The 18153-nt window shown below is 43.7% G+C and overlaps 1 protein-coding gene across 2 annotated transcripts in view; it reads right to left on the bottom strand.

Annotated features, from left to right (window-relative positions):
* Positions 1 to 17140, bottom strand: part of dclk1a (doublecortin-like kinase 1a) — a 40266-nt gene extending 23126 nt beyond the window's left edge. Inside the window, exons 1-4 of one of the 2 annotated variants that reach the window (XM_030100509.1) lie at positions 17053 to 17140; positions 16061 to 16456; positions 14687 to 15036; positions 1596 to 1695 (exon numbers count right to left, since the gene is read on the bottom strand). In XM_030100509.1, the coding sequence (XP_029956369.1) occupies positions 1596 to 1695; positions 14687 to 15036; positions 16061 to 16421 (811 nt within the window). In that variant the 5' untranslated portion in view covers positions 16422 to 16456; positions 17053 to 17140. The remainder of the gene's footprint in view (positions 1 to 1595; positions 1696 to 14686; positions 15037 to 16060; positions 16457 to 17052) is intronic. The other variant, XM_030100511.1, reaches the window with a different exon arrangement.
* Positions 17141 to 18153: the final 1013 nt, after the last annotated feature.

Here is an 18153-nt window from a genome sequence, read left to right as displayed (position 1 = left end):
AAGGAACAGAAGCAAGCCAGACAGCCTACATGCACATGCTGACTCTGAAAGGTTCTCAAAGATGACTCCGAACGACCAAAATGCCAAGCATCTTGAAGTGAGAGTAAGCTGAAGAGCTTGAATGTGATCTTGCAGCGAGAAGTGAGAACGAGTTCTGAGAGAGTGTGAAAATAGGGTGGTGCAAATCGATACTTTATCCATTATAATATGTTTGTTTATTGATTTGACACTTAAAAGATCAACCCCCAACACACCACCCTCAATACAGATTTCATGCTGTGACACTAAAAGACATTCTCTTACCTAACTGAGAAACAATATTGGCTATTTAGAGAAGCTATATCAGATTAATTCAGTTTGGTTTTATAATTATAAAGCCAAATACAACATTCAACAGATGAAGAAAACATAAAGCCAGATCTGTCTGAGCCGCATTCAGGAGGGGTGGTTTTCTTTTTGCACCGGTTGGGCTGAGAGTAAAGAATGGTGCATAAAAAGAGAAAGATAATTCAGAGAAGGTAGGACGGACCTCTGGTTATGTGAGAAAAATATCCCTCATGAAGCAAAAAGGAAGCCTAACAGCAGGGAAAACCGAGGACAGTTTTCCTGCGAAGCAGCCGGGTTTGCGCACGTGTAGCAGCTGCAGACAGAACCAGATAATGAAATTCTCATCGCAGAGAGAAGACGCACTTCTTCTCTTGATTACAATGACAAACTGCCTATGGAGACAATCATTAGCAATTAATGAAAATCCAGTTAGCCTTGCTCAGCGTAGGAGGCTGTTCTGTGATCTCTCTTGAAGAGAAAGGTAGGTTACCAGAGAGAGTCTGGCTAATGGAGGCAGATCAGCGTTACACTTTACAAATGGAAGAAAAGAAATGGGTTAGAGAGGGAGGGGGAAAAAAAAAAAAGAGGCAGAGATACAAAAGGGGGAAGGAGGTGGAGGTTAGTGACCCAGGTGGGATGAATGCTATTTAATGGATGAAGGGATACTACGGGAAACAAATGAATCAAATAAACCTTTGAACAAAAGCAAGCACACATTCGCTCGTGTAGGCGAGAGGGAGAGGGATGAGAGGGCTGGAATACAGATGAGCACTAAATGGCAGGAGTCTACAGGAGGCGGAGAGAGACAGGCAGCGCTACACAGATGGGTGAAGTGAGGACAGACCACATCCCCCTGTGGGCTGCAGCGGCGTGGGGGAGGGGGGAGGGGGGAGGCAGGAAGAGGGAGGGGAGGGAGCAAAACAATGGCTGGAGTGCAGTGGACCAGGGCATGATGGGAGAGCAGGAGAGGGGAACAGCGAGGGACAACAGAGCTGAACCAGACAGCGGACGACAAAGTACATGTACAGAGGACACACACACACACATGCACACACACAACATGTGGCTGCTGGGACACTGTTGGTCACTACATTGAAACTAAAATGAAATAACCACAAATATTTGGATTTGTTTTAACTAAATGGCAATAATTACACAGGTGAATCAGCACAGCAACAGAAGAGGACCAGTGGAGGAGCTTGAAAGGACATGGAATCAAATGTGAAATGTCAGCGCAGAAATGTCAGAAAGACTGCCGGCCGTCTCACCACTTTCATCCAGCATCAAGTCGTCCTGGTAGCGAAACTTCTCGGGTCCGCAAGCCACAAAAATATCCTCATCGCCGAAGAAATCCTGCAGGCAGGACACCTGGAAACAGCGGCACACACAGAAGAGTTCAGTTATTATTAATCAGTATTTATTTTGTGACATCTTTTCTTTTTCAGCTATTTAATTTTTAATTTCCAAAAACAAACTGAAACAGGGGGTTGGAAGGTCTGTTTCTACCAGCTCCCTTTCAGTTAACATAACCTGGAAGCCACCTGTCATCCTGAAAATAATCAAGCATGTAGTCTAACACGTACTTTTCAAGCTGTTTGATTTCAAACCTAAAAACTAACGAGTTCAAATCGCACATTTCTCAAAAACGTGACTTTCTCTTCCTGTCCATTCGCCCCGTGGGGCTGGTGAGACGCAGAACCAGGGGGGTCTGGACATGCTTGTTTTTATTTGCTTGCCGTCTCGCCTGTGCACGCCCAGCCCGAGTCCCCGAGCTGCAGCTCTGTGCTGCTTCTGCATTCAGTCAGTCTATGAGAGACTATAAAGAGACCTTGCTGACTCACTCGTTCGCTGATGCACAGCGGCACAGACTCTTGATGTCTGAAGACGGAGGTAGGGGGTCTGTTTTCTGAGCCTCTTATGAAAAGTAAAGAGAGAAAGCCCCGCAAGAAAAAAAGACCCACACATTCTGATGCAGCACAAAGTTTTTAAAATTTGAGGATATGGAAAATATACAATGCCAAAAAAATTCCTTCAAGCTCTTTGGAATTTAACACATTATGGACAAATGGTAAGGTATACATCAACTGTATCTGAAAACTCGCCAGCAGTGATGTGTTTATCATCACAAGTGAGACTGAGAATCATGAACTGTTTATTATTTTCTATTAATTTAGACAGATAGTTAATTCCATACCTTATCTCAACTCTGTGGGATTAACACAAGTAATTCTAATTACACCCCACGTGGCAAGTCTTACATTTCAATCGAAAAGCAATCAATATTCCAAACAACATCTCAAGATAGTCGAAGGTACACTCGATAAGTAATTTATGAAAACACAACAGATCATTTATCCACGATGGCAAAATCTCCAACCGAAACCCATTAGAGCTATTATATCTGAGGCTGCATGCATGTGGAGCATCGCCTGGAGTTAACGCAGAAACAGAGAAGCACCGTTATTGCATTTTCGTGCCAATTAACATCCGAGGATCCATTTAGATTCCTATTAGCCACCGATCAGCACCCCGAACGAAAGTCACAGCTCATGTAATAGCATTATCTACAAAATGCAAAATAAACAACACAGAGACAATGTGTGTGTGTGTGTGTGTGTGTGTGTGTGTGTGTGTGTGTGTGTGTGTGTGTGTGTGTGTGTGTGTGTGTGTGTGTGTCCCTCTTCACCCCCCACAGGGTCTAAATGAGCCAGAGGGGGGGAGACCAAAAACACAAGTTTAATCTAACACGCAGACTCTCTGCGGGGTACGGATCGTTTTCGTTTAACTTTTCAAATTAAGGCCTCCTGTCGGAGTGTGTTGGTGTGGCTGGCTGTATGCAGACCCACAAACAGGTAGAGACTGCGTGGGGGTGGGGGGTCCGAGAGTCCGTTTATACAACCCCAAAATACAGGGTCCCAAATTGGCTGACGTGGATCTGATGAACGAGATCAGGTTGAAATGTGGTTAGCATTAACGTTAGAGCATTTGGGACTCAGCTGTAATGGATGATGTTGGAGTAAAATGCCAGTAAATGCACTGTGTCAATCAGAAGGACTGTGTGTGTGTGTGAGGGAGGGAGAATGGTATTATTCTGGTTTTATAACAGAGTGCATATTGCTTTGTTCCCTGATATCCCCTGATGGAGCTGGTGATTATTTTAGGGGCGAGCGGCTCAACTTCCTAACAAGAAGGCAGCGCTACAGACGGTGGTGCTGTTAACATTTCCCCGGAGTGTGGATCAGCAGCCCAGGCCACTTCAACCTCTAAATGGATTTTATTTAATATGTTTTCATATCTTTTTATTTCAATAGCGACTGGCATGCGGACAGTACAAAAAGGGAACTTTTAAAGTGCAGCAAGACGTTTTTATTGAACTGATTAGTTCATGAGTAGCGGTTTCATAGATTGGTGGTGAGAATGACTTTTTAAACCAAAAAATAAGCCTTTGATTTTCTCTGCTAAGTTCAGTTGTTTGATTTTCTTTATTCTTTTTAACTAAATAAGATATAATGGCTGACAACTATTTGGATAAAACCCCAACTCTTACAGGTTACTTAACATTTAAAATGAGTTGAATGAGTTTATCTGGAAAAAGGCTGATTGGTCACTGTCCTGGTTTTGAAGTTTAACAGATGGGAGAGAGTATTTACATTTATTATATTAAGTTACTATTGAGGTGAAATGGGGGAGGGGTTAAATTGTTTCCAAATGATGGAAAACTACTTTTTTTCTCATCACATTGATGACAAAATATAAGCGATTTCATAAATAAATCAAACATCAATTCCATCAATGAAATGACATACCAGAAAGTAATTTCACTGTTCAGTTTTAGTAAAATTTCTTCCGACGGTGTCAAAAGATTTATTCCTGAAGGGGAGGATTGTGGCTGAATGTGAGCAAATGGCAGAATATCTGTGGCTTTGACACAGTCTGACAGCGTCAGGTCTGGATTGCTGCTGCTGATCAAAACAACTGAGAGCTGCTCATCAGGAGAGAGAAAGTTCAGCACAGCAGAGATATTAGGAGAGAAGGAGCAAAGGAAAGATGCAGAGAATGAAACGAGGCTGATGAGGAAACAGGCATCAGGAGACGAGGACAATCCTGCTGTAGGCCAGATCCTGAGGGCATCTTTAAGCCGATGAGCGACACACAAACACGAAATATGTAGTGAGAAGGGTGTGAAAAAGTATGGTTTCCATGGTGATAATGCCTTCTAGGCGCTGGTGCATGGCTGTTGCGTGCCACGAACAACAGGATGTGCTCACTGCGATAAGAGAGCAGCATCATTCATATTTTATCTACTATGAGCACGATACTCCACAGAACTGTGCCATTCATGCAAATTCACGCACAAACACACACCAGTGGCACATGGCCCGGTTGATGCTAACGCATTCACGCTTCGTGCCCTCAAAGAAGATGGAGTTTGCAGGGAGATGAGAGAAACGCTGGTGAAACTGCAACGTGATGAAACTTGTCTGGCAAAAAAAATTAAATAAAAAATACATAGATTTAATCAAATCTTCAAATCCCCCGAGTTAGTCAGAAAGCAAACAGGCAGAGGGACAAGAGCAGCAGACGAGGCAATCTATTCCTGACTGCTGCTCGGAGCTCTTCTCTGAGCCCAATGACAAAACAAGCCACTTTGATGTCTCTGGTGCTCCCTTCTTGTGGAGAAAGCAGCAGCACTGTTACACAACATCCACAGCTACCGCTGGAATAAGGGCAGAGAGAGATGAACAGTAACAAAATAGGGGCGAAAATAAAGATGAAATGAAAGAGTGTGGAGACTGGCGATTTCATAACCCGGACATAAGCAGTCATACATCTTTAATATTTTAATTCCCAGTTTCCATTTCCATATTCAATACTTTAAAATAAGCAAGGTAGTCCGAATGAAGAGAGACGGTAAACAAATTTAGTCATCACACAAATTTCTTTCTGTGCAGATGTACTCCGACCATGACTGACAGGATAATTAACTATTCATCACGGTGCTTTAAATAAGAGAGAGCTCAAGAGATCTGATGAAAAACTGATCGTATCCAGTTGCTCAAGACACAACAACGAAGCATGTTTGGTTTGTTTTTCTCGAGCGGCTCCCTAATTTGGCCCAAGAGAGTTGTGACCCCTTTATAAATGCAGCCATCATCTCTTCCTGAAAATATCTTATGCAACAAATTACTTTTCATTATGACTGCCTTTCAGCACTCTCTTTTCATGTTCTCACTACGCCACCTAGTGTGCATTCACCAAACAACTACTACAGGGAATGTGAATCACTGTCTCTCCTGGGTTTTTTTTTTTCTTTCTTTTTTTCGCTTTTTCATCACATTAAGCTGTATATAAACCAGTTGGGGAAAACTGCCTGCTTTACTTGGGGATGTAGAGAATATAACTTACATGCCACTGTTGCACGAGGATCCTAAAATGCAGAAATCTGACACCACATGGTGGCACTGTTGAACAACTGCTAGATGCGGAATGAACCTAAGGTCCACAGCTAAAGTGATTCTACATCACAATCAGGAAAATTAAATAACAGACAAGCCGAGTGACTCTTTCAGGCAGGCAGAGCTGACACTACAAGTCAAACTTATTTCATGTTCTTTATAAATGACTGAATTTGATGATTTAAAAGGAAGATGAAGATCACAGAGAAAGCAGCCACCCTGAGATAAAGATGTTTATTGTCGGACAAAATTATGGAATTCTTTTTCCTACAAACCGAAAGCTCGAATGCCAAATAGCTTGAAACCTCATGTAGATTTAAAAGACTTAACACAACACAGCAACTATGAGATGATAATATATTCAATCTCTGCAGAGTAAGCGAGCATTATAGTCTGTAACCCAGCTTTCCAGGAAAACACAGAAAGATCTTGATCCCTGACTTTCAAATGCATGTCAAAATGGCCAAAATACATGAACATTGACTCATGTTTACCAAAATATTATATGCAGATTTTCCACTGAAAGACTCTGGCTTTAACCTGCAGCTGCTGTGATACAGCCACAGGGAACAAATGATTGATGACATTTCTCACTCTGCTCAGTCAAAATGCTATTTCAGTCTCCCTTTTAGAGTTCGGGTTTACGTGAGGACTCCTCTGTCTGCTTCTCGCTTTTTAGTGGAAATCTTTGACAGTAGCTCTGTAGGAGCTGACATTTGAGTGTTTGAGGGCATATATATGCAAGTTGGCTCATTTCTACAAAATAAACAGTGAGGATTAGTGAATGACTGAATTCATTTAAAAGTAATCCTCAAAAAAGATTAATTTATTTCAAAAGAATGATAACCTGTATAAGTTCTGACTGATGTTTCAGAAATATGATGAATGGCTTTATTCTCTGTATATCATTGTCGTACTTTGTGGTTTGAATTGCCAGAATGTCAATTTGGATGCAACTTTTTAACAGTTTTATATCTGTACTAAAATATTATGAGTTAGATTGCTGCTGAATTGCTACTCAGTTCAACAATTTTTCAATAGTTTTGATGCATTATTTTTCAAGTCGAACAGACAGCTAACAATGACACTCGAATGTAAAACAGAAGGGGGGGTGGGGGGGGGGGGGGGGGGGGGGGGGGGGTGGGGGGGGGGGGGGGTGAAGGCTCGACCGCTAATCTTCTGCACCACAATGGTTACACAGAGAAGACGGTGAGGTCAACATAATCCAGCCCTCAGAAAGACCACATTCTGGGAGGATGAGCTGTCGCAGCACTCTGCCAGAGGAGCTTAGCTCGGTGGAGCTGTCCGTGGTGCTGAATCAACTGCAGAGAGCCAGCAGGGCCTGTCGCGCTTTCTCTGAAACACGAACCTCGACAGAAACCCAAGAGGCCCACAGAGAGATGGGCGGACAGACAGAAGAGGCCTGAACGACAGAAGGATGTACTCATACCAACACAGAGAGAGAGACACTGCTAGAAAATATTCCAGAGGCACAGAGAAACACCAAACTGACTGGACAGTCTCATTGTGTTGATGCAGAGACAGATCAATCAGTACAATCAGTGTGTTAGATGATGGGTTTTCAAAGTGTGAGTGAGATTTTCTCCTCACACATCTTTAATCACATTATAAGACATCAGTACTGAACAGCATTTGGGATCTAACAGCAATAAAAAGCTAAACTTTCTATGACAGATGAGTTTACCTTACTGAGAAAGTCTGTCAGAAAGTTCTCAATTTATTTTGTCTCCGTTTCAATCAAAGATCAAAAGTAGATAATTTTGGTGTGAATAGGAATTGTACGTACTTCCATATTTCTCCTGTGGCAGTATTTATTGTGCGGGTGTGTGTGTGTGCGTGTGTGTGTGTGATTACAAACATCTATATCTGCATACACTAACAATTAGTGCTAAAGATTGGATTTAATATCAGGCATTCAATCTGCTGTCTCAAATTTCAACAGCCAACACACTTTTCTCAGATTTTCAGGAGAATTCCCCAAATCGCCATCTGGACTTTAAAGAGTTGCACTACCTGACAACGAAAATGACAGAGACCCAGTGATCAAAGAGTCAAGACGGCAGGCGTAAATCATCTGCTCACTGAGGGAGAGCTCACACAAAACCTGACCTCCTGTTGCTTCAGTCATCATACTGTGAACAGCCTTGTTTTCATCAGACAAGCGACAGGAGAAAAGACATGACAGGGAGGGTAAAGGGAATGAGAGAAGAGGAGGGGGGAAAAAAACGAAGAAACAGATAAGAGGGCAGCATTGATGTGAGGCCAATTAGCTGTTTGGCGGGCTGACTTGGCATTGGGTTTGCTGAGTTCACCTCAAACCGGCGCAGCAGACTGCTTTCCTGGCTGGCTGGCTGCGTCGTTACATAACACCTTATGTAACAGCTACAGCTCTCTGCAGGGGAAGAGCAAACTTTTCTTGTGAAGTTGTATATATGTTTCTTTCTCAATGTGAAGGCACGTTCCCGTCCTTCCCGCCCAACTTTCAGCAGGCATAAAGCAAAATATAAATAGGAAATTATGCAAGGCTGTTTCCCAATAGAGAGAAGGATGTAGCAAGACTTCATCTTCAACTCTGACGGCTGCTTTCAACCCTCTGCCTCCTCGAGTGTTTTTCAGCCTCGTTCGTCTTGCCTCACGAGATGATTTGTGTTATACTGCTTTGCTTTAATTCAGGTTTAAGAGCAGATCAGCTACCCCGCATCCGGGTCTTAGACTGAATGTGATGCACCACCAGAAAGCATTTTCTACATAATCTAAACTGTGTTGTCGGGTGTTTAAAATAATTTTATAATAAACATTAAATTTTTCTATTTATATTGTTATAAAAAAACGTATCTCAAAATATTAGAATATTTCTTAAGAAGAAGGCACATTTGCTATTTACTGTAGCAAGGGGCTTTAACTATCACGACCAAAATTTAAAAATATGTTTGTTTATACAAGTGAGTGCAAAAAAATAACTTTTAATTGATGATGCATCTTCACATGTTGTTTGGATGGTTGATTAATCTGCCCTCAGTTCAATAAAGTTATAATTTGAAAAAAATAAGTAAATAAAAAAATCAGATCATCAGAATTTTACTCATATTTATCATTAAAAAAGTAGCAGGTACTCACATTGAAAATCATTTTATTAGAATCAGTCAACAATTATATACAAATCCTCTGACAATTGATGAATGGATCCTTGGAGTAATTCTGTCTTCAAAGTTCCCTTCAAGTTCTAGCTGATGATGAGCATGTCCCTGCACCGTATGTGAAATGGAATAAATCAGTAAATTAATTGCAATTCATGCCTAATTGTTAAGAAATGAAATGCAAACACAGACTACTTTTTTCCAGGTTGGTCTAGAATATGGTTATTTTGATAATGCTGTGTCTTATCAAGGGGAAAACTAAAAAAATGAGAAAGATGCTCTTCAAAAAAAAACAGGACATGATTGGTACTGACAGAAAAGAAACATTTGAGCTATTTGAGGCAGAAAGACAATTAAAAAATAATGTGGACAGTGATCCGTTGGTTCAGAAGTTGCATTTCTACAGAGGCAGGCAGAGGCTTGGATCTTGGTAAGATAAATTAAATTTAATATTAAGATGGTGGAAAGTTCCCACACACTTTTTCTTTCTTTCTTTGGGTGGGTCAGTGAGTAGGGCGTGTGTGTGTGTGTGTGTGTGTGTGTGTGTGTGTGTGTGTGTGTGTGTGTGTGTGTGTGTGTGTGTGTGGTGGGGGGGGGGCATGTTTCCTTTTCATACTGAAAGCGATTTCTCAGATAAGAATAGGTCAAATCTAGCAGCTGAGATGTCAATCCATCTCCTTAAGCAACCTAAATCATGAAACCAGGACACAATGTTTTAGACGTGGATTTATCTGATACAGATTAAAGAAAAAAATGAGTCAGGAAGGGAATGAGTCAAGTTTGCCTCTGTGTGTGTGTGTGTGTGTGTGTGTGTGTGTGTGTGTGTGTGTGTGTGTGTGTGTGTGTGTGTGTGTGTGTGTGTCTGTCTGTCTGCGTGTGGTGACCAAGTTTGCAACAGTCTGTGAGTGGTGGAAACGTCTGCCATCGATACTAATTTGGCAGCAGATTCTCTGAGTGAAATCAGTCTCCAATCTGCTGCGATCGCTCTTCGCTGGTAGACCGAGACAGACACAAGTCGGCTGACTGATTCACAAGGACACAGACAGACTGAAAAGCAGGCTTAAATGACCTCTTGACTCAGTAAAGCAACTCTATAATGTTATGATTTCTGCTTAGAAATGCTTACGCCGTTTGTCATCAGTGTCCTTTACAGCACAGTAGCAAGCCCACTCCATATAACAGCTGATTAGGTGGTTTGCTGAGTCACACTAGCTGTGACTCAGCAAACCAGCAGGAGCAGATGGAATTTGTTTCTCAAAAATCCTCCCATGCAGCAGAAAAGTGACATCACGGACACACAAGGCGTCTCGTGCGGATTAAAAACAACCAAATGCTTTTCTTCTGAGTATATAACCTAATCCCTCCTCATGATATGCAGTCCTTTAGACTGGAGCTCCTTCCTCACAGCCCCGCAGAGCTGGATTCACTCCAATGAGAAGAAAACAGACAGGAAAGTAGCAGAATGACAAAAAGTAAGAAGGAGGGAATGATGGGAAACCGATGTAAACAAAACTGAAGGCAAGATGTTGTGGAGCTGGACACAGAGCCCGAAGAAGGGGGGAGGAGAGAAAGAGAGTGGGGGAGAGGGAGCAGTGCCATATGCTGCAGCTTTTGGATTTGTGGGTGCATGCCGAGTGTGCTAATTAAAGACGGCTAAAGAGCTGTAAAAACAATGGAAGGCTGCCTGCAAAAGACAGACGAAATAAAGAAAGGAGATGGCCGGAGGATTGGCTGATGCGCATAAAAAAAAGAAAACTTCTAAAAAAGAAGAGGAGAAACATTGAAACACTTTAAAGGCAGACACGGAATGACTCAGATAAGGTTACAAAAATGGGAGACAGAGAGGAGAAGACGGCTGTAAAGAAAACAGAAGAGGACAAAAAAGGACATTGAAAGGTCTCCAGCCTTGTCAAGGAGACGAACAAGCCGGCAGTGCAGTTTAAGAAGTGAGAGCTGCACTGCAGCGAGTGAGCAAGAGGTTCATTCTCACCGTAACCTCTATTTAACCTGTGTGACTCAACGGGAGTGAACACAACTCACACCGTGACGGAAACCCGCTAACATGCCACAGACGCTTCCATGAAAGCTTTTGATAAGAAAAAAAAAATGGATTTCATTATTTGCTTTGTCTCCGTTAAACTTAAGATGTACTAAAAAGTGTCTTTGGATGTAAGAATTAATGGAAAAAAATTATGAAATAAAAATGATGTTGAAAAAAGGCATCTCTCTGACTCCCACACTTTCTTTCTGCTGCCCCACACTCTGAAAACCACTCTAAAATAACAATGAATCTGATATATCAACCAGCAATAATGAAGGAATTACCCATAAATGAAAACTGGTACAACATCACTGCATGTGTAAGCGGTGCTTAAACCCAAACTACATTCATATTATGCTGTGTGATTTTAGTAGAATTCTCTACAGCTAAAGAGCAAGATAACAAAACACGGAAATACAAATAAGAATATATTTAATTGGGGACTTTTCAGGAGGTTTTGAGTTGTCCCCTGAAACCCATTTTCTCCCTGTTTACATTCTTTCATAAAGGCTGTATCTTTTCCTTCTTGTCACGTCTCCGCGGGGAACCCACAGTGCAAACTAAAGAGTCTTATTTATGAGACTCTGAATAATAGAACGCAGCCAACCTCAGAGACGACTAAATGGCATCAGTCCACGCACTGCTTGGTAATTGCCTGAAGTAAATGACTATTGATGCAGATGAGCAGAGATCCGGATGAGTCCATTAAAAAGGAATGCGTGTGTCACTGTCCGTGCCTAAGCACGCGTGCGTCTCGCCGGGCTCGCGGCGGGCAGCCGGGGGACGCGCAGCGTCCGTGTGTGCGTGTCTGCGTCTGTGTGTGTGTGTGTGTGTGTGTGTGTAAATAGAGCTTACGTGTATTAATAGGCGGGCCGTGCCCCTGTCCTAATCCACTTACGGGCTGTCTATCTTCTGATCGGTCCAGCTCCTCTACACCATGACACAGTGCAACAGTATGACATCAACGCAGGTTGGCCGGTTCCTAGGCAACTGGATCACCCCATCACAGAAACTGTCAAAGTTAGGAGTCCGCCGAGATGCACGAGGTTGTGTTAACCCCAGAGGATATTGGAGGAGGGGGGCTAAAAATAACACCTATCAGTGGTGGTGAGACCGGCAACAGTGAGAGAATCAATATAACAGCGAGAGGGTGAAACTTTATCTGGCCCGCTTCAGTCTGTTTCTCCTGTTACAGACAGAAATATGATCTCCAGAACAATCATAGTAAAGTACGCTCTCAGCGGACGGAGTGTGTGGCGGATTCAGTGAGTATCAAGTGATCACAGCAGCGTGTTCACAACCTGTTATATCTTATTGTTGCCTTTTTATTCCCAATTCTAAAAGATGGTCAAACAGCTGAGGTAAAGAACAACAAAAATCCACTTTGTGAGCAAACATGCACATTTAGTATATGCTTAAGTCAAGCATAATTAACTCATTCATTTAATAATGTGTATATGCAACATGAAACACCAGTATATGCCAGATGTCCACCTCCTATCTTAATCTTGCTGCTAGATTTTTAGGTTTCTAACTTCAAAGAATCTTCTCACTAGAAAAAACTAAAAATGAAAATACTTATAAACCTATCAGTGGCCTCATTACCAGGGTTAATGATGGTAAGAAGCCTGAGCTCTGGTTGTCAGATGCCCCCTCTCTGGGCTCCGCGGCTCTGCTGGGACTCGGCGTTACTGGCAGTCAGGCCCAGAAACCTACTTCTGCTGTCGGCTCAATGACTGACGCAGCTCAGCTGACAGCAGCAACCCACACACAGAAAACCACACGAAAACACGCACCTGCAGTGCACACACAAAGACGCACTTACTGAACCCTTGAAGTAACCTTATCCTTATGGATACTGAGGTAATTACCTTTAGCACTCTGCTCATATTCAATAATGTATATTCAAGTGTCATGAATACATAGTTTCTTCACGGGTCATCTCATTCACTGTGTACGTCACTTGTTCTATACTTTGAGGGTTTTTAATACAACTACTATTATCATTCAAACACAGTTTTAGTGTTACTTCTTCAGTATTTCAGAAAATATGCTTGACATCATTAGGAAACACAGATTAACGGCATGAAAATAGGAGGTTTGAATTCCAGAAAGCTTATCTACACTGTAATGGACCTTTCACCCATTCAAAAGCTGGAATCATCAAGACTTGAGCTGAAATTCACCATGAACCGCATATGAATTCAGTCCCATATGAATATACCTTGTAGAACAGTTTCCAGAGCAGCAGTGAATCTGTGTCTCCATGAATTCTGATCTTGAATTCGGAGCCCAGATTCTGTTGTCTTCTCCTCTCTTTAACACATAATCATAAACACAAATGCTCCTACGCTCGAGAAGCCCACGCTGCATAGAAATTCAGCAAATAAATAAATAAATAAGTGAAAAATGTGAAGAAGTTGCTTCTGCACAGAGCCCAGCCCTGCCAGTTTGGCAGCGAGCGTGTTACCATGCCTACAGGCCCAATCAATACAATGTCTAAAAATAACCTGACCATAATAGTCTTACTTCTGATCAGCGAGGGGGGGGGGGGGTGTGGGCATGGCGAGCTTTTAATTTTGTGATCTCCGAGATAATTATAACTAATGGAAAGCACGGTGTCCATTGTGCAAAGGCGTGAGTTTAATCCCCAACAGGAGGTTTCTCAAGAAAACCTGATCCCGGGATTTTATTGGCTGGGACGTAATACCGGGTCACTTCCTGCTCGCAGTGGATCATTAAATGGCCAGAGTGGCCTCAGAAGAGGGGCGACATGGCTGTGTGCTGTACGCACATGAAGATTGATCCTCAGAACTGAGACAAATAGTACTAAAATCGTCATTAAGGGATCAAAAGCCCATCGAGAGAGAGGATCCCACTCATGAGCATGAGTAACAAATTGGCAGTTTACAGGACGATTACGCGAATATGACTAAAATGGCAGGATGCCCCTGACGTCCAACGCAATCTGTTAAAAAAAAAAAAAAAAAAAATAGCGGTGACACTCTGAGGCTGCTGCCAGCGTGAGAGTGTCTGTGTGACACTACACTCAGAACAACACGACAACACAGCCCGAGAAGAAAGGCAGAGGCCACGGAGCAGGTAGATATGATCAGAGGTGATGGGGTGACGGAGAGGAACAGGCAGGGGAGTTACAGCGTGTCATGTAGAAGCTGAAAGGGCCGACACACTAACACGGACGTGTCTCTTTCTTCCTGATGCTTCCCATTGAAGACAGACATACACACATTGTCCCTGAGAGAAAGCATGTCTGTCCTCATTTAGCAGCAGTAAAGGCCAGGTCCAGTGTCATTTACACACACACACCTTATTTTAGTAGGTTTTAGAGAAAATCCAGTCGTCCGTGCACACATTCGGCTTACTGTATGCCCGCACACACAACAGTTTCTTTTTATAGCGTCGTCCTCCGCAGCTGAAACAGGGAGCTGAAGAGGTGGGCGGACTACGTGGGGGACCTGACTCAGGTTTATTCTGGTGCTCGGAGGCAAACCTTAAGCACACGCCGCTGCAGCGTGGGAAGGTGCCTCGACTCCATTCACAGATTTCTTCCATCTCTACCTCGTCCTGACCCCGTTTAGGCTCTGTGTCACACTTTCTCTCAACAGCTCTGGTTATTAAAGGGGACACACATGTTCCTCATTCACAAAAAAAAAAGGCAAACAAAAGATTCTACGTTGTCCTACCAGTTTGCCCTCCAGCGTGTAGATCTTCTTCACCACTCCAGAGTCGAGCTTGATGGCGTCAGTAATGTCAGTCAGGACCTGCTCGTAGGAGTGGGCTGTCTTTTTGTTCAGCAGGATCCTCACAGCTTTGCGGGGCTTCACCCCACTTCGCACCACCGTGACCAGCTTCGGACGGATGAACTCCTTGTTCTCGCGGCCATCTGGACCGCCGGCCTTCGCGCTGCCCAGGGAGGGAGGCCCGCGGGACGACGCCGCTGGGGCCTTGACGTTCACCGACCAGTTTGGGTTGACGTTCTTTGTGTAATCCAACTTCTTGTATGCTTCGATGGAGCTGCACACATAACTGTCGCCTGTTGGAGTTGGAAAAGATTACAACATGAAAAGTGGAGACAGAGAAATGGAAATAAATTAAACTAAACAAAGCAAAAATTTACAGAAGAGTTTAAAAAAGGTATGACAGAATACATGAAAGTGTGTAAAATTATTGCAGTATGGTCTGCATTCCCCATTAGAAGGATTTCAGAAGTCCTGCAGTTTGTTGACTTTGTTGTTTTTAGTTATTTTTCTTCATTTTTTTCTGCTTCGGGTCTGTTTCCACCAGTAATGATGTAATGTTGAAGTAATTGTGTGAAAGAACATGCACAGCATGAATAATAGGGTGTCAAATCTTTATTTATTACAGCTCAGTCCGCTCTATGTAATATATATATAGCCCTGTTATATATATTTTGGAATTTAAAAAAGGATTGTATAGCTCATTCTATATCACAAAAACTAATGATAATTATATTTCCCAAATCTGACTCTGAGGGATTCCTGCTCCAACGCTTCTTGAATGAACTGTTATTGGTCTTCTGTAGCAGCTGATTAGGTCTGGTATTGATCCATTGATTGGAATCAGGTGGGCTGCAGCAGGACCCCACATTAACATGCAGGAGGGGGTCACTGGGAAACACTGTAAGTTACAGAGTTGAACAGATCAAGAGGGAGTTAATCTGAGCACAGGCATCCATGTTACCATATGGCAATCAAATAAGTGACATAATCCCCATAATAATGATCTAATTTGTGGTTAATTGGATTAGGCATTTTTATGGCGCCCTGCCCATAAAAATATCTTGCTCAGCCTAATTTTAAACCAGCCTGTTAATGTAATGAATGGGTTCAGATGTTGGGACTGCTCACATTTTCCCTGTCGGTTATCCTACTCTGTGCAACAGGAAGAAGATCAGGGGAAGATCATGTAACAGGCAGCTCACAGGACAGGCGCTTCAGCAGAAACCTATGGCCTGTAGTAAGTGGTAATAAAGGCCCCGAGTATGAACAGATGAAAACTAAACTGTACGTCTCCATCAAGGACTGCATGACTCTCACCTTCAACCAGATGGTCGATGCTGGTGATCTTCTTGGTGCCATCCAGGGTGTAGATGGTCCTGACGCCCTGCGGCAGGTTGACATTGTCGGACAGGGAGCGGGTCAGGTCAGCCAGCAGGGCGTCAAAGGTCCGGAATCTGTCAGCGGAGATGGCGTACACGATCCCGTTGAAGTAGCGGTCCCCGTTGCGGTAGAAGCGGACCTTCTTGGCCCTCTTCCCTTCGCTCAGGGTCTTCAGGGTCCGGGTCCGGTACAGGCTGCAGTGGGCGCTGTGCGTGGGGCTCGGCACGCCGTTCATCTTCGCACTGGAGCGGCCGTGCCTCTGACCTTTGTCCCGCTCGTCGAAGTGCTCCATCTCCATTTCGCTACCGAGGCTCACGAGAACGGCGGTGCTGTCTGGGAGACAAAGAGGAAGAGGAAGAGGAGGAGGAGGAGGGTAAGGCTGCGGCGAAAAGTTTTCACTACTTAATGAGTCAACAACAACAAAACGGGGAGAAAACCAACTCCGGCACAGAGAGAGGGAGAGAGAGAGAGAGAGAGAGATGGGGGGTTGGATAAAGTAGCCAGCCGGTGTCTCAGAATAACCCCCTAATGACAGATTAAGTGCTCTTAAGCCGCGCGGTGGACAGCGCCACGCGCGCCTCGCGACGAGCCTCGCGGCGCGGGGCGCAGCGCGTACCTCCGAGGCGCAGGTGGACGGAGAGGGAGAGGCAGTCACGAATCGATAACAGCCTATTAATTTCACCCTATAAATATTCAGAAGACCCGCAACAGCAGGGGAGTCGCCCAACGTGAAACTGAGAAGCTTTACTGTTAAACGCAGATTAGACGGACTGCGTGGCTTTACTTTTTTTTTTTTTTTTTTTTTTTTTTGGCGTTGATATTTCACAGGCATGACTACTTAGTGAGCGCGTAGAAGTAGATTTTTAAGAGTAACAAACGACAGATGAGGCTTTTGCACGAGCTGATAGAGATCTTGTAAACAGGCTTACCCACGCGAGCAATTAATGCCTCAGTGACGGTCACCTCCAGCGTGCTGGATGCGGTTTGTCCCGGGAGATGAAGAAAGCGGAGTTCCGTGAAGCTGATCCCGGGTGGTGGGAGCGTGTGATCCTGTCCGGGATCCTGCAGTCAGCCTCCCCCTCCGGTGCGTCCCTTTGTTGTCCGGTTGATGTCCTGCGCCACCAAACACCAGCGAGCAGTGCGTGTGTTTGAGTGTGCGTAATGAGCGTGGAGCAGGAATGGACCAGGCAGCAGCTGCCTCCCCTCCTCTCATTCTCTCTTTCTCTCGCCCACCCCCTCGCTCTCCTCCTCCACGTCACTCTGTCGTGATTCAGCACCCCCACCCCTCATTGGGATGCCAGACCACGCTTCGCTCCCGTGCCGGGGATGCTGCCGGCCGGGACCTGCGCCCTCCCGGCCCCGGAGACACGCGCTGTAGGGGGTCGATCAACCCATTTTTTTATGTCAATTCAAAGAGCTTCTGGTTTAAAGGCACATCGCTCTGGTGCTTCACTGAAGGAAAACAAACCAAATAGACTTGTTTTTTTCTTTTCTTACATTTCAAGAAAGAGAATCTATCATTCAAAATACAACATATTTTATTTGACACACACCTTATATATTCTTTTCTTCATATACTTTAATTGTGTAGAATTTTAGGACTAATGATATCTGATTTAAATCTTGAGAATAGTATTATGCCTTACCCAAAGCCAGATCTACTCAGAGTTACCTGGCAGCACCGCCTTGATATTTACATTAATACTCCCTTTAATTTCATAAATAGCTTGAGTGCTGTATGGTTGAGAAAATGAATAGATACTCCTGTGAAATAGTTGGGATGGTTTTCTCTCTATAAGCTCTGTATTTGGTTTGCATGGCAGCAGGAATTGTTCTTTGCAATGAGAAGTACGGCAGACCATTGACCTACATCGTGACCCCCAGAGAGCACCCGATTTCACTCAATTCCATCCCTGATGAACCATTGAGTGCTCGCTTCCCGTCAGTTATCTGTGTCAGCTCCATCAATTTCTCCCTTTCCAGCAGGGCTATAACCATGCCACAGTTTCAGCAGGTGGAATTCAGTTACT

This window comes from Salarias fasciatus, chromosome 10 (genome assembly GCF_902148845.1).
Source record: "Salarias fasciatus chromosome 10, fSalaFa1.1, whole genome shotgun sequence".
Lineage (NCBI taxonomy): Eukaryota > Metazoa > Chordata > Actinopteri > Blenniiformes > Blenniidae > Salarias > Salarias fasciatus.
This window is presented reverse-complemented; position numbering and strand designations above follow the sequence as displayed.